This window comes from Clarias gariepinus, chromosome 4 (genome assembly GCF_024256425.1).
Source record: "Clarias gariepinus isolate MV-2021 ecotype Netherlands chromosome 4, CGAR_prim_01v2, whole genome shotgun sequence".
In the NCBI taxonomy this organism is placed as follows: Eukaryota; Metazoa; Chordata; class Actinopteri; order Siluriformes; family Clariidae; genus Clarias; species Clarias gariepinus.
The window spans coordinates 7,785,067-7,797,500 of NC_071103.1; the positions used below are offsets into that span (position 1 = coordinate 7,785,067).

At 42.2% G+C, this 12,434-nt stretch overlaps 1 protein-coding gene across 1 annotated transcript; it reads left to right on the top strand.

Annotated features, from left to right (window-relative positions):
- Positions 1-1,541: 1,541 nt before the first annotated feature.
- On the top strand, positions 1,542-10,792 carry atxn1b (ataxin 1b). The gene is made up of 3 exons (XM_053495264.1): positions 1,542-1,900; positions 3,313-5,449; positions 6,833-10,792. Exons 2-3 carry the CDS (start codon positions 3,536-3,538, stop codon positions 7,379-7,381), a joined length of 2,463 nt encoding a protein of 820 aa, XP_053351239.1. The 5' UTR covers positions 1,542-1,900; positions 3,313-3,535; the 3' UTR covers positions 7,382-10,792.
- The last annotated feature ends 1,642 nt before the right edge of the window (positions 10,793-12,434 follow it).

The window sequence follows — 12,434 nt, forward strand, 5'->3', positions numbered from 1 at the left end:
AGGGATCTCAAGGACTATAAACCCCCCTCACCTAGAATTAAGAATCCCTGGCCTAGACAGTTAATACAATATAACATTTAAAATAATAATGGTATAATGTTATTACTTTAAGGTAGCATGGTGGCATAGTGATTAGCACTGTTGTCTTTCTCCTCCAGCGTCTGGGTTCGACTCCCACCTCCGGGTTTACATGTTGTCCCTGTGCTTGGTGGGTTTCCTCCGGGTCCTCCGGTTTCCTTAGGTTAAGTTGTGTGTGTGTGTGTGTGTGTGTGTGTGTGTGTATGATGACTGGCAGCCCATCCAGTGTGTACCCCGCCTCATGCCCTCTCCTGGGATTGGCTCCAGACCCCCTGTGACTCTGTATACAGCATAAAATGGTATAAATGATTAGCGAGTCAGTGTTATTCCTTCAGTCTTCAAAGAAAATCTCTACAATAAACATGTGATCTTTGATGGTTTTCAAGATTTATGTTAGTTCATTGAATTCTGAGTTGACTTATGTAGTTTAAACTACCATGTGCCGGTCTGTTGTCCCAGTGGGAGTTGGTTCCTGTATTAACTCTACATAAAGAGTCAGCAGCGTTCTGTACTATAGTCTGTCTGTGTCTCATGTATGTTGGAAAAATGTTTCTTGGCCTAAACGGCATTGAAACTGGAATAATAACAATGCAGCACAAACCACCAAATAATCACGCTGTTTAATACCCTTTTTGATGTTGTAGTTTAAAAGTGTTATATGAGAAAGCAACACAATTGTTCTGTAGATGTTGTTCACTTTTATTGGTATAATGTTTGTGTATTAGTTATAAATCGTCATATATATATATATATATATATATATATATATATATATATATATATATATATATATAGTGTGTTTAATCTTTAGATAAAATAAAAAAAAATCATTAGCTTGACTGTTGGTTTCTTTTCAGTTCAGTGTGTGTGTGTGTGTGTGTGTGTGGTGATATGGTGGAAGGGTCTCGGTAGCTCCCTAACAGCAGGTGCATAAGAGGTTAAACCAGGACAGTCCACAGAGCCCAGCAGCATGCAAATGGAATTTGTTTCGGCGCTGATTTATGTAGTAACATCAAACCTGACTGTACTCTGGGAGACAGGGAATACATCGTGCACTGAGGAGGAAAACGTAATTAGGTCACAAACACAAAGGGGGAAAAAGAGAGAGAGAGAGAGAGAAAAATAACCCTGTAGTAGCTCGGTATGCTGAGCGCGCATACGTGTGTAATCCTTTACAGAGAGCATGTATTTTGTGCTCATCCTTCTGTGAGTACTAGGTTTCTGCCTCCGCCTTCCCTGCGTAATTCTCCCTCTCCCCTTCTGTCTTTCCTCCCTCCCTCTCTGTGAGTGTAGCTTGGGCGTTGTGCCAAGTGGAGTGTGTTTTTTGAATGAATACCTGATGAGGCTGCTGAGGCTGACTGGGGGAGGAGGAGGAGGAGCTGCATTCAGCAGAGCACTGAGCATGTGTGTGCGTATGTGTGTGTAGAGCGAGAGAGAGAGAGAGAGAGAGATTGGGAGTGAGGCAGTGTGTATGCCTTGCATAACACACTCCGTACCTCTTGTACGCAAGGGCTTCATGTGAGACAGCCCAGACAAGGGGACTTCCTTTCTACTCACTCCTCCAGGGCCACTGCAGAAGGGAGAGGAGAAGAGACCAGGGGGTACAGGAGGACAGGACGGGAGAGCAGGGGACATGGAGGTGAAGATATGACGAGAGGATTGTGGATCTGACTTTGTGTCTGTGTTAAACCTGGACAAAGGATGGCTGGTGAGGAATAGGTTGCCTTGCACGCACATACTACGCCGTGCAAGAAGGCGGGAGAGAAAGAGAGAGAGAGAGAGAGAGAGAGAGAGAGAGGGCTGTTGTCTCCATGATCCAGAGGTAAGTCTCCTGACAAAGGAGTCTTCATCTATAATATTTCCTAGTTTTACAAGTCGAGCGTGCATGGCGTAGTCACTAAGAAACCATAAGACACAATATGTTTGTGTACGTTCTGCTGAAATGATGCATTTTGTGATGTGATACTTTTTCCAGAGAGAGAGAGAGAGAGAGAGAGAGAGAATATGTCCAGAATAGCAGCCTGTAGTCATTGTAAAGCAGCAACAGCACTGTTTGGATTCATGTCTAGCTTAGGACTCCCCAGCCCGCCTCTTAAAGGGGCAGGTACCTTTACCAAAGGGTGGCAACGTGCAGAGAATAGTTGTTTTAAGGCATTGTCTGGCAAAAAGCAACAAACGCTTCCAGTTCCCATGCCTATTACGAAACAATTTTCTTCTTCCTTTGGTTCGAAGGTGATCGAGGTCATACCGAATGCGGTGTAGCATCTTATCTCACTTTGTCTGCTCATTTGGGGATGACATCATGTTTGGTTAAGGTCCCAGTGATTGTAACATTGTTAAAATGTCTTGACATTCAGTGAAAATGAAATAACTCGTGAATGCAAAAATCAGGTCAATGTTACTACCACCACATAGATGGATGTCATCGAGTGTTATGATAAAGACGCAGGACAAATCATTTGCGTGTGAATTTGCATAGTTAAAACTGTGCTTTGGCCTTTGGCTTGTGTGATGTGTTTGTGTGTGTGTGTGTGTGTGTGTATGTGCGCGTGTACCTACTGAGGATAGGGAGGTGTGAACGAGTTACGCTGGGGGCCCGGGCAAGCTATCTGCAACAGGGCAGCAGTGTGTGATGTCTGATGTAGTCAGAGCTGGAGCGATACTGCAGTACTAATCTCTCTGACACGGAGAGCAGCCTATCTGTGTGTGTGTTTATATTTGTGTCAGCGTACATGTGTGTGAGAAAGAAAGAAAGAGCGAGATGTAGTTTAAGTCAATGCAGTTAGCATCTGGGAAAGAAACAACACCAGGATGGAAATGCAAAAGTGATCCAGAAACATGTCAGGGATATAATGAGTGATAGAAGTAATTAAAGTTCTCTTAACTTTATGAGAAGACAAGACATTAAATGTTTTATATAAAAGAGACATTTTGATCAAGCTTGTCGAAAGCCGCCGTAAATGACTGTATGATGCATTCTGTAGGCTAACATTCACACATAGTCCAAGCAGCGTTTTTAAGGAAGGATAAGTGTTAGGACCATAAAGTGCTCCGACACTGTGTGTAAAGAAAGACTTGAGCCGTTTTTGGCTTCTGCTATGCTTATATCGTTCTAATGTACAATTAGAAGCACTGTGTTTAGTTTTACTTTTTTGTTATGGGAGGCTAAAGGGGAAGTACTCCGTCAGGTTCAATGTGAGCATTTCTGATTTTCTGATTCTGTCTCTGATCAAGGCACAGACTGCAGTGAGGTACGGCAGTAAGGCAGAGCATTCCAGATGATTCCACATGAAGACTTCAGTAACAGCAAGAGGATCCAGTGACTGAATCTGATTTGTATCTGAACACAAGATATAAAAAAAAGAATCATTTATAAACAATGGACTTCATGTGCAACTGAAAACAAGTGCAAACCTATCTAGTGTAAAAGCACATTAGAGTCAAAGAGTGAAATATCATGAAGTCCAATCAGGAGCGTAGTAATGAGTGCCTGCCTCCGAAGAAGAGAGAGATCCTGGCACTTGAGGAGCGGCAGGTGCTGGTAGCATCAACTGTGAACGAGAGCCATAGTGGTGAGAACTTGGCATGGCTTGCTAGTGTAGCCAGTATGGCCAGTATGGCTACTGTTCCCAACCTAGTTTCATCACAGAGTCACAGTTCTGAAACTAGCAGCCCGACCCCATCAAGCAAAGCCCTAACTATAGTCACGGAGTACCCGCTTTCCACCTCTGCCTCCAACAGCTCTTTGTCATCATATACAAACTCCATAGGTTTCTCTGGAACAACCACAATAACAGCCAATCCAGCCGTCCTCTCCTCCAACCTTCCTCAAGCAGCAGGACCCATTCAGTCCACTCAGCTACCACATAACTTACAGATCATTGGACCTTACACCAGTTATATCTCCTCTCAGATAGTGTCAGCTGCAGCAAGTACAACTCAACCACGCAGACCCACCCAGGAGGTTTACGCTGCCACAGCTGTCATCCCACAGGCTTCTAATGGAAACCCACAAAAGCAGCATGTAATCTCATCCTTACCGAATGTAGCTCACCCCACCAGCCAGTGCATTCAGGTAGAGGGCACTCCAGTCGGCTTGCCAGTAATTTCCCCAACTTCCCAAGTACCCCTTCAACTTCACACTCATTCAACTGTTCTTGCCCCACATGGCTTGACTCTTGCTCCCCCTCAGGTGCTTGTGCATTATGCTGATGGTCTTATCACAAAACAAGCTGATTCCCACATCAAGGATCTGCAGAACGGTCCTCTTGGAGAGGTCACAGTGGTCAAACACACCACCAGCATTATGAAGGGAATGGCTAACAAACCAGAAAGTGATGATGTCCAAAGGCAAATCCAAAACTTGAGTCTCCCAGCCCAAACTCAGGTCTTACTTCCCGCTGACTATGCTCCTCATGACAGTGCAGGACTTCAGACATCGGTCATGCTGGTGTCAAGCAACCACCTGATGGCCAATAACAGCACTGAGCTTCAGAGCACCCAGGACAAAGAACACACATCTCTGGCTCGGGTTGAGAGAACAAGACTCTCTGTGGGGAAACCAGTCTCGAGAGTTTCCTCCCTTTCTCTCTCGTCATCAGACAGCATGGGAGCATCTCTTGGTCCAACTCTCTCCCCTCACACTCTCCTGCATGCATCTCCATCCGCCACGACCCAGGAGCTTTCTACAAACCTTTTCTCAAGCACACAGCTGCCTATTATTGGATACATTACTAGTACATCTGGGGCACCCCAACAGGCTGTGGCCAGTTACCATAGCAACCTCCCACAGCATCTAGTAATCTCAGGCAGTCCCTCCCTCCTTATTCCTGTAAGTACTGGCAACATTAACACGTCATCTACTGAGTCAGAAGTTTCTCGTTGCTCCATCCCTGCCATTTCGGCTACCAGTGTACCGACAGTAGCTACAGGTCTGCCTCAGGCCTACATAACTGCAGCCACACCTACTGTTACAACCTCGATCCTCCCTAATGGCAAAGAGATCACAGGCCCAGAGGAACATCATGCTGCGTCGGGTGTACCGAGCTCCACCCAGGTGCAGCTTCCCCTGCTTTCAGCAGGGGTTGTAGCAACACCAGCCCCTGTGCTCCCTTCAACACCCACAAGTCCACAGAATGCACCTCTCTCCCCATCGTCAACCTTGCCTCCATACTTCATGAAGGGCTCCATCATCCAGTTGGCAGATGGAGAGCTCAAGCGGGTGGAGGACCTGAGGACGGAGGACTTTCTACAGAGTGCGGAAGTGAGCAGAGAACTAAAAATTGACTCAAGCACAGTTGAACGAATAGATTCCAGCAAAACTCCTGATGCAGTCATTATACAGTTTTCAGTCGGGGAACACAAAGCACAGGTGAGTCATGTTGTGATGTATAATATTTTTTAGGTTTCTCCAAGGGTGAGTCAAAAATTATCTGCACTCTGGCTGTAGAAGTAATTTTGAGTTTGAATCCTGGGTGATGCTGTAGCCTTTCGCAGATGAGACATAGAGAGAGCTGATTGGCTGAGGGAGGGTAGGCATCTTACATCAATCATGGCTCCAAACCAATCACGGGTGTCTGTAAGCTCATGCAAGCGGAAGGAATAGATGTTGCTTTCATTAGCGCTAGAGAGATTAGTTCAAAAATATGCTGGTGGCCAGTGTCACGTGTATCGGAGGAAACACATGATAGTCTTCTGCCCTTCCTAACTGGTATGTGCAGCCTTGATGAGGGCGTGCCCTAATGATGGTTGGGAATTGAATACGACTTAATTAGGGAACATATCAGAAAGAAAAAAAGGCTGAGCTGAGAGCCACGAATGCACCGCTGTCTTCACTTCTTCATAGTGATTCTTTGTTCATGTAGAGCTGCTTTCAGGAGACTAAATAGGTAAAACTCTGATAGAGAATGGAGATCAGGACTATAGGGAGGATGCTTTAACACCTCAAAAAAAGTTTTTGCAGAGTGTCAACAGTGTGGGCAGAACTGTGTGGACGTACATCGTCATGCAAGATTACAGCGCCCTTGAATAGCAGTCCTCTACGTTTAATCCTGTGTAAAGTCTAGGCTTCAGCTTTTCAATAAGAAATAATCTTTTTTTTCTGATAATGTTTCAATACTGACCCTTGAAAATCCTTAAAAACTGTAAGTCTCCCTTTTTCCGCCCCGAATGGTCGACTTTTCAACTTTTTCCCTGGTCGGAGATTGAGGATGTTTGTGTTTTGTTTACTCTCAGGCTCGTAGTGATGAATCCATGTCTCGTCACCAGTAATGATTCTCTTTGAGAAACTTTCACCTTGATTAGAGTATCGGTCCAAATTTTGTTTGCAGATATCAAAACGCTTTTGTTCATGCAACGCGTTTGAGTTGTTTTATATGCGTTGTTGGTACACCCACAGACCACAAAAAAAAACAAAAAACAGAATCACTGCTGCTCTTCTTTCATGCAAACCACAAGTGGTTCATCCATTTTTTATCGCACCAGAGATACAAATGAACTTTTTGAGCTAGTGACCTAATTTTTGACTCACCCTCGTATATTTCCACAAACATACAATTCATGTATTCAGTAGCTTGCCGCAATAAGACTCCTTGAACCTTAACATAAAAACGTACGATAACTATTATAATAAATTATAATAATATAGTCATAATGAATTATAATTTTTCTGATATAAAGTGTGATTGCTATCCGGTGCAATAATCCTTTAATATGAAATTATGGTGGGTCCTGCTGATGTTTTGCTTTTCTGTAGGTATGTGTGGAAGTGCTGGTCGAGTACCCTTTCTTCGTGTTTGGTCAGGGATGGTCATCCTGCTGCCCAGACCGCACTACCCAGTTACTGGCTCTGTCGTGTGCCAAACTCTCTGTCGGTGATGTCTGCATCTCGCTCACCCTAAAGAGCCTCAGGAATGGTGCATTAAGAAAAGACCAAACCTGTGGTCCTGTGAAGAACCATAATAACACCCATCATAAAGCAACCAAGCTCAGTGCGGGGCCTGGAGACTCACAGGCTCGGAGGGAGGATCAGATGGATGGGAACATTTTTGTAGTGGAAGGGAAACAAAAGTTTGAAGGTCATGAGATTAAGAGTCCGGACTCTGGTAATGGTGTGATCATAGCAAAGAATGAAGAAGGGAAAGCTCATGGTGCAGGAAGTCGCAAGAGGAGGTGGTCTGCCCCGGAGAGAGGAGAGATAGATAGGGCACAGGAGAATGACCAGCCCGAAACTCTGCCTAAACTTTCCTTCCTCTCGCAGGAGGTAAAGGTCAGCATCGAGGGAAGGTCCAGTATGGGCACCTGAGGTATCTTGTGAGCCATTAAAAAAAAAGGAGACTTTTGTTATTCGAGGAAAATAATCTTCTAAACCAAGGATTGTTGTGGTTTGTTCAGTTACTTGTGGTGTTGGCTGGTGATGACGTTTCCAAAACCATATGTATTCTTCACTGGGCAAGCGAAATGCAGCAGTACAAGAATAACAAGTTTATTACGGTTATCTTCCCATGGCTTATTTTAGTTACCGTAACAGGAGCTACTTTTTGTCTGACAGTATTTACAGGATATGTTTTTGTAATAAAACAATACAAATAATTCCTGGCATTTGTCCTGGGGCATACATATAATAAATATGAGGGGTACCTATTTTTCTAGTTAATCCTGCCATGTATTTGTTTTTGGCACTTTGTCTATGTTCATGTAAATTGTAGCACAATTGTATTTCAGTCATAACCAGTGAGTCAAACACATATAAACCTGTAGGCTGGAGAAACTGGTCAAAAGTTCGACTTGCTGTGAGAACGTTACCCCCTAAATGTAGTTAAACAATCACACATTACGATCTGCTGTACGCCTTATATAGATAATCTATGTCAGTTGTGATTAAAAAAAAAAAGCTCTATGATTTGAATGAAAATCTACCGTATAAAAGGGAGATACAAATTTATAAATGAACAATATCTGTTTGTGATTGAGCAGCAGCGATTAGTCCTGGGTGTGATTTTGAGATATTCTGTTTCAGATGAGTGAATTTTGTTAACCAAACGTGTTCCAATTATGGGGACAAAACTGGACTGTAACACTGAATGTTAAGGATTATACATATTTTTACCAATATTTTAATTACGTAAATACACCAGAATTTTAATTAGTCAAATCCTTCTAGATATGCAATATTATGATTATTCACATACCTCAAACATGACACAAGGCTGTTTCAGGTTCTGATCAGGATCTGGGATCTTTAAAACCACGTCCAAAACCCATGTCCATGTTCATTGTTCATGTTCATACAGTGAATATGTGCAGGTGAATTCTCACTCAGCCTTTCAATATTAGCACTTTACTGAAGGCAATGGATGATTAAAACCCTCACCTCTGCTTTGTTGCCTAAGCAACAGCCATTTGCACAATGTCAATTTTAGCATAATGTTAGCTGTCCTGTATGTTCTAACCCCGTTTCAAACAAATTACAACCGTCACATTGATGCATTTGAAATCCAGTTGGAGTCTGCAAAAGCGTTGTGTTATTAAAATTCTTGTGGGGCTGCAATTTAACCAACTGGATTTCTGTGTACAAAATTTTCATACACTAGTGTAATATATTGTGTATATATATAATGTACAATATATTCTGTTCTGGAATATATTGATAACATATAACAATATATTCCGTCTCCACAGGGGTTGGTTGTGTGCGTCACTCTCTTTAGGGGCTCCTGGGTAACACTTTACTGTAAGATCCATAAATAGGCACGCTCAGTGTGTTACGGCTCTGAGTTACTGATCGGAAGGTCGGTGGTTCGAGCACTCTGTTCCGTTAGGTTGCCGCTGTTGGGCTCTTGAGCACGGCCCTTAACCCTGTCTGCTCCAGGGGGCGCCATAAAAATGTCTGACCATGCGCATTGACCTCGGCCTACTATAACAAAGCTGGTTCATGTTTAAGAATTTCCTGTTTTATTTTTTCATAACGAAATACAGTACGCTGTCAAGACTTAGCTAAGTGTGCACAATGCACAACACACTCAATTCTACTGGCTGTTGAGTACGAGAGAGCCCTACTATAAGTAACAAAGCTATACTTTGTATAACAGTAATTCAATTCTTTGCTATTTGCACAAGTAGAAATATTAAAGTAGGTTTACAGATTGTCTGTCTTTGAATTATCTTTGTTATTTGTCTTTATTTGCTTTAAATAAGTTGATCTTTATCATTAATTATGGTTTGGAAATTCCTCCATAAGGGTGTGTGAGTAAACCAAAATGGTATCCATGTGTGTGTCAGTGTGTCAGTGTGTGTGTGTGTGTTTTAATGGATTCTAAGAGAGAACGTTTTGGGGGGAGGAATGCATGATTGCACATTTCGGGTAGAGTTTACGCACTTTCTAAAATTTGTGTGTGTGTGTGTGTGTCTGAAAGAGAGAGAAAGAGAGAGCACATAGAAAATGTATATGGGAGAGATGGTCATGTATAGTTTAAGTGTCTTATAGGTATGAAATTAGCATTATAAACACATTCCCAGCCCATGGAACATACAGTAAGTTCAGTTTTCATTGTTACTGCAGTTAAACGATTGGTGCTATGACATTAGAATAGAAGCCAGCTACATCGAAGTCTGTCTCCAGTCTCTTTTATTCAATGTCTTCTCTCTCTTCTGTTCAATGCAAAGTCTAAATATTTTGAATGTTAATTGTGTGGATCGTATCTAATAGTCTAAGTCAACGAAACATATCCTGGTCTCAGTGTACTTCTGTAAATGCTTGTAAAACTAACAATATTTACTATTTTAATCTGTCCGACAGCAATTCAGTGCACACCCACAGGGCATGCAACTTTAATACCAACATGGAGCTTGTTTGAATTTTTTTTTTTGTAACCGTTTCAAAGGATATATTTGTGTATAATACTGTATCTGTCTGTAATTCCTTATTTGTAAAGCTTGCATGAAAAGCCTTGACAATGAAACAGTATCGTTAATCATCCTGCAAACTCCAAAAGCATTTCAGCAGTGATTTAACATTCCATACATGCCATTTATTCAACAAACATATGGGCAGAGAGAATTAATTTGGACAAAAAACCTTAAAAAATGATGCGCTGAATTCTAAGCAAGGGAGACGACAAATCGACATTCTTCAGGCTCAGGAGAAGAGACTGGTGCGGTGACTTAATGCCATATTTACATTACCGTCCATTCAGATACTGAAACGTCCACTTTTGCCTTTCTGACAGGAACCGGTGTCCATGTTACCTATTCTGAAGGACTCAGTGTTGTATATGTGAAAGATACGTGGAAAAGCGTTTTGTTTTTATAATCAGACACACAAAGACATTTCTCTTGGGTTTAGTTTGCAATGATTGCAATGACCAGGAAAAGCCTCAAGCAATAGCACCATGTCACACTAAGGGCAGGACACGAAACTGTCCATTAGACTTCTGGACTCTTAGACAGCTGTGCAAGTCATCACCAGGACATGGCTCTCTTCCTGCCTTCACCAGAGCACTCAGTGGTTCAGTCAGACTTACTCACTATCACCTCCTGCTGGACAAAACATCCTTTGGGCAACTGTTCTACAGTATCTTTGTACTATCTCTATTTATTCATTTTCCTACCAATCCATTGATTTTATCGGATTTTGACTACAGCAGTTTAAGTGCGGAGGGTAGATTCCTTCGGTTCACTGTGTAAAACCTTAAAATGTAAAAAAAAAAAAAAGAAAGAAAGAAACACATAATTCTTTTCTGGAATAAAAGCAATGTGGTAAACTCTTACTATTTGTGTGACTAGTGTAGTTATGTGTGTAAAATTCTTTTCTTGTTCTTCTGACCTATTGATTTTGTAACCAACGAAAAGCAAATAAGACAATTACACCTCAGATTTTTTTATTATTGTATTTTTTTTCTTGTGTGTGTGTGTGTGTGCGTGCGTGTGTGTGTGTGCGTGTGTGTATTGCTGTAAATGATGCATCCAAGACTGTTCAGTGGATTCAGTGCTCTCTTTGGTTTGTGGTGATTTTTATTTTGTTTGTTTGTTTTTTTAATAAATAGACTGTTGTTTGATTTAAAAGAAATATAAACAAATGTGGGACTCATTTTTAAATGTCTGGTTTAGAATTTACTTGTTGTACAATTAATGTCCCTGTATACTCCAATAAAATTCTGTGCAAGTTTTATTTGCCTTCATTTTTTTACTTGAAATGCTACGTGTTCACTCACTCACTTACTCTCTCACCCACTCTCTCACTCACTCTCTCTCACTTACTCACTTACTCTCACTCACTCTCTCACTCACTCTCACTCACTTACTCACTCACTCTCTCACTCTCACTCACTCTCATTCACTCTCTCTCTGACTCACTCACTCACTCTCACTCACTCACTCTTTCCCTCTCTCTCTCACTCACTCACTCACTCTCTGACTCACTCACTCACTCACTCACTCTCTGACTCACTCACTCTCTCTCTCACTTACTCACTTACTCTCACTTACTCTCTCACTCACTCTCACTCACTTACTCACTCTCACTCTCTCACTCTCACTCACTCTCTCTCTGACTCACTCACTCACTCTCACTCACTCACTCTCTCTCACTCACTCACTCACTCACTCTCTGACTCACTCACTCACTCACTCTCTCACTCACTCTCTCACTCACTCACTCTCACTTACTCTCTCTCTCTCACTCACTCACTCTCTCACTCACTCACTCAGTTACTCACTCTCACTGCCTCACTCTCACTCACTATCACTCACTCTTACTCACTCACTCTCTCTGACTCACTCTCTTACTCACTCACTTACCCACTCACTCACCCATTCACTTACTCACTCACTCATTTACTCACTTAGTTACTCACTCACTCACACTCACTCAATTACTTTCTCACTCACTCACCCAGTTACTCACTCACTCTCACTCACTCACTCACTCACTCACTCTTACTCACACTCACTCACTCACACATTCACTCGCTCACTCTCTTTCTCTTACTCACTCTTATTCATTTACTCACTCACTCTTTCTGACTAACTCTCTCACTCACTTACTCACCCATTCACTCACCCATTCACTTACTCAGTTACTCACTCACCCATTCACTTACTCACTCACTTACTCACTCACTTAGTTACTTACTCACTCACTCACTTACTCAGTTACTCACTCACTTACTTTCTCACTCACTCACTCACTCACTCACTTAGTTACTCACTCACTCATTTACTCACTCACTCACTTACTCATCCACTTACTTACTCACTCAGTTACTCACTTACTCACTCACTTACTCACCCACTTACTCACTCACTCAGTTCCTCACTCACTCACTCACTCACTCATTCACTCAGTTACTCACTCACTC

Bases quoted from the DNA above. Each gene is read 5' to 3' on its own strand.
- atxn1b (XM_053495264.1), top strand. From the start codon at position 3,536: ATGAAGTCCAATCAGGAGCGTAGTAATGAGTGCCTGCCTCCGAAGAAG. The intron at 5,450-6,832 runs GTGAGTCATGTT...GCTTTTCTGTAG, and splicing joins TCGGGGAACACAAAGCACAG to GTATGTGTGGAAGTGCTGGT.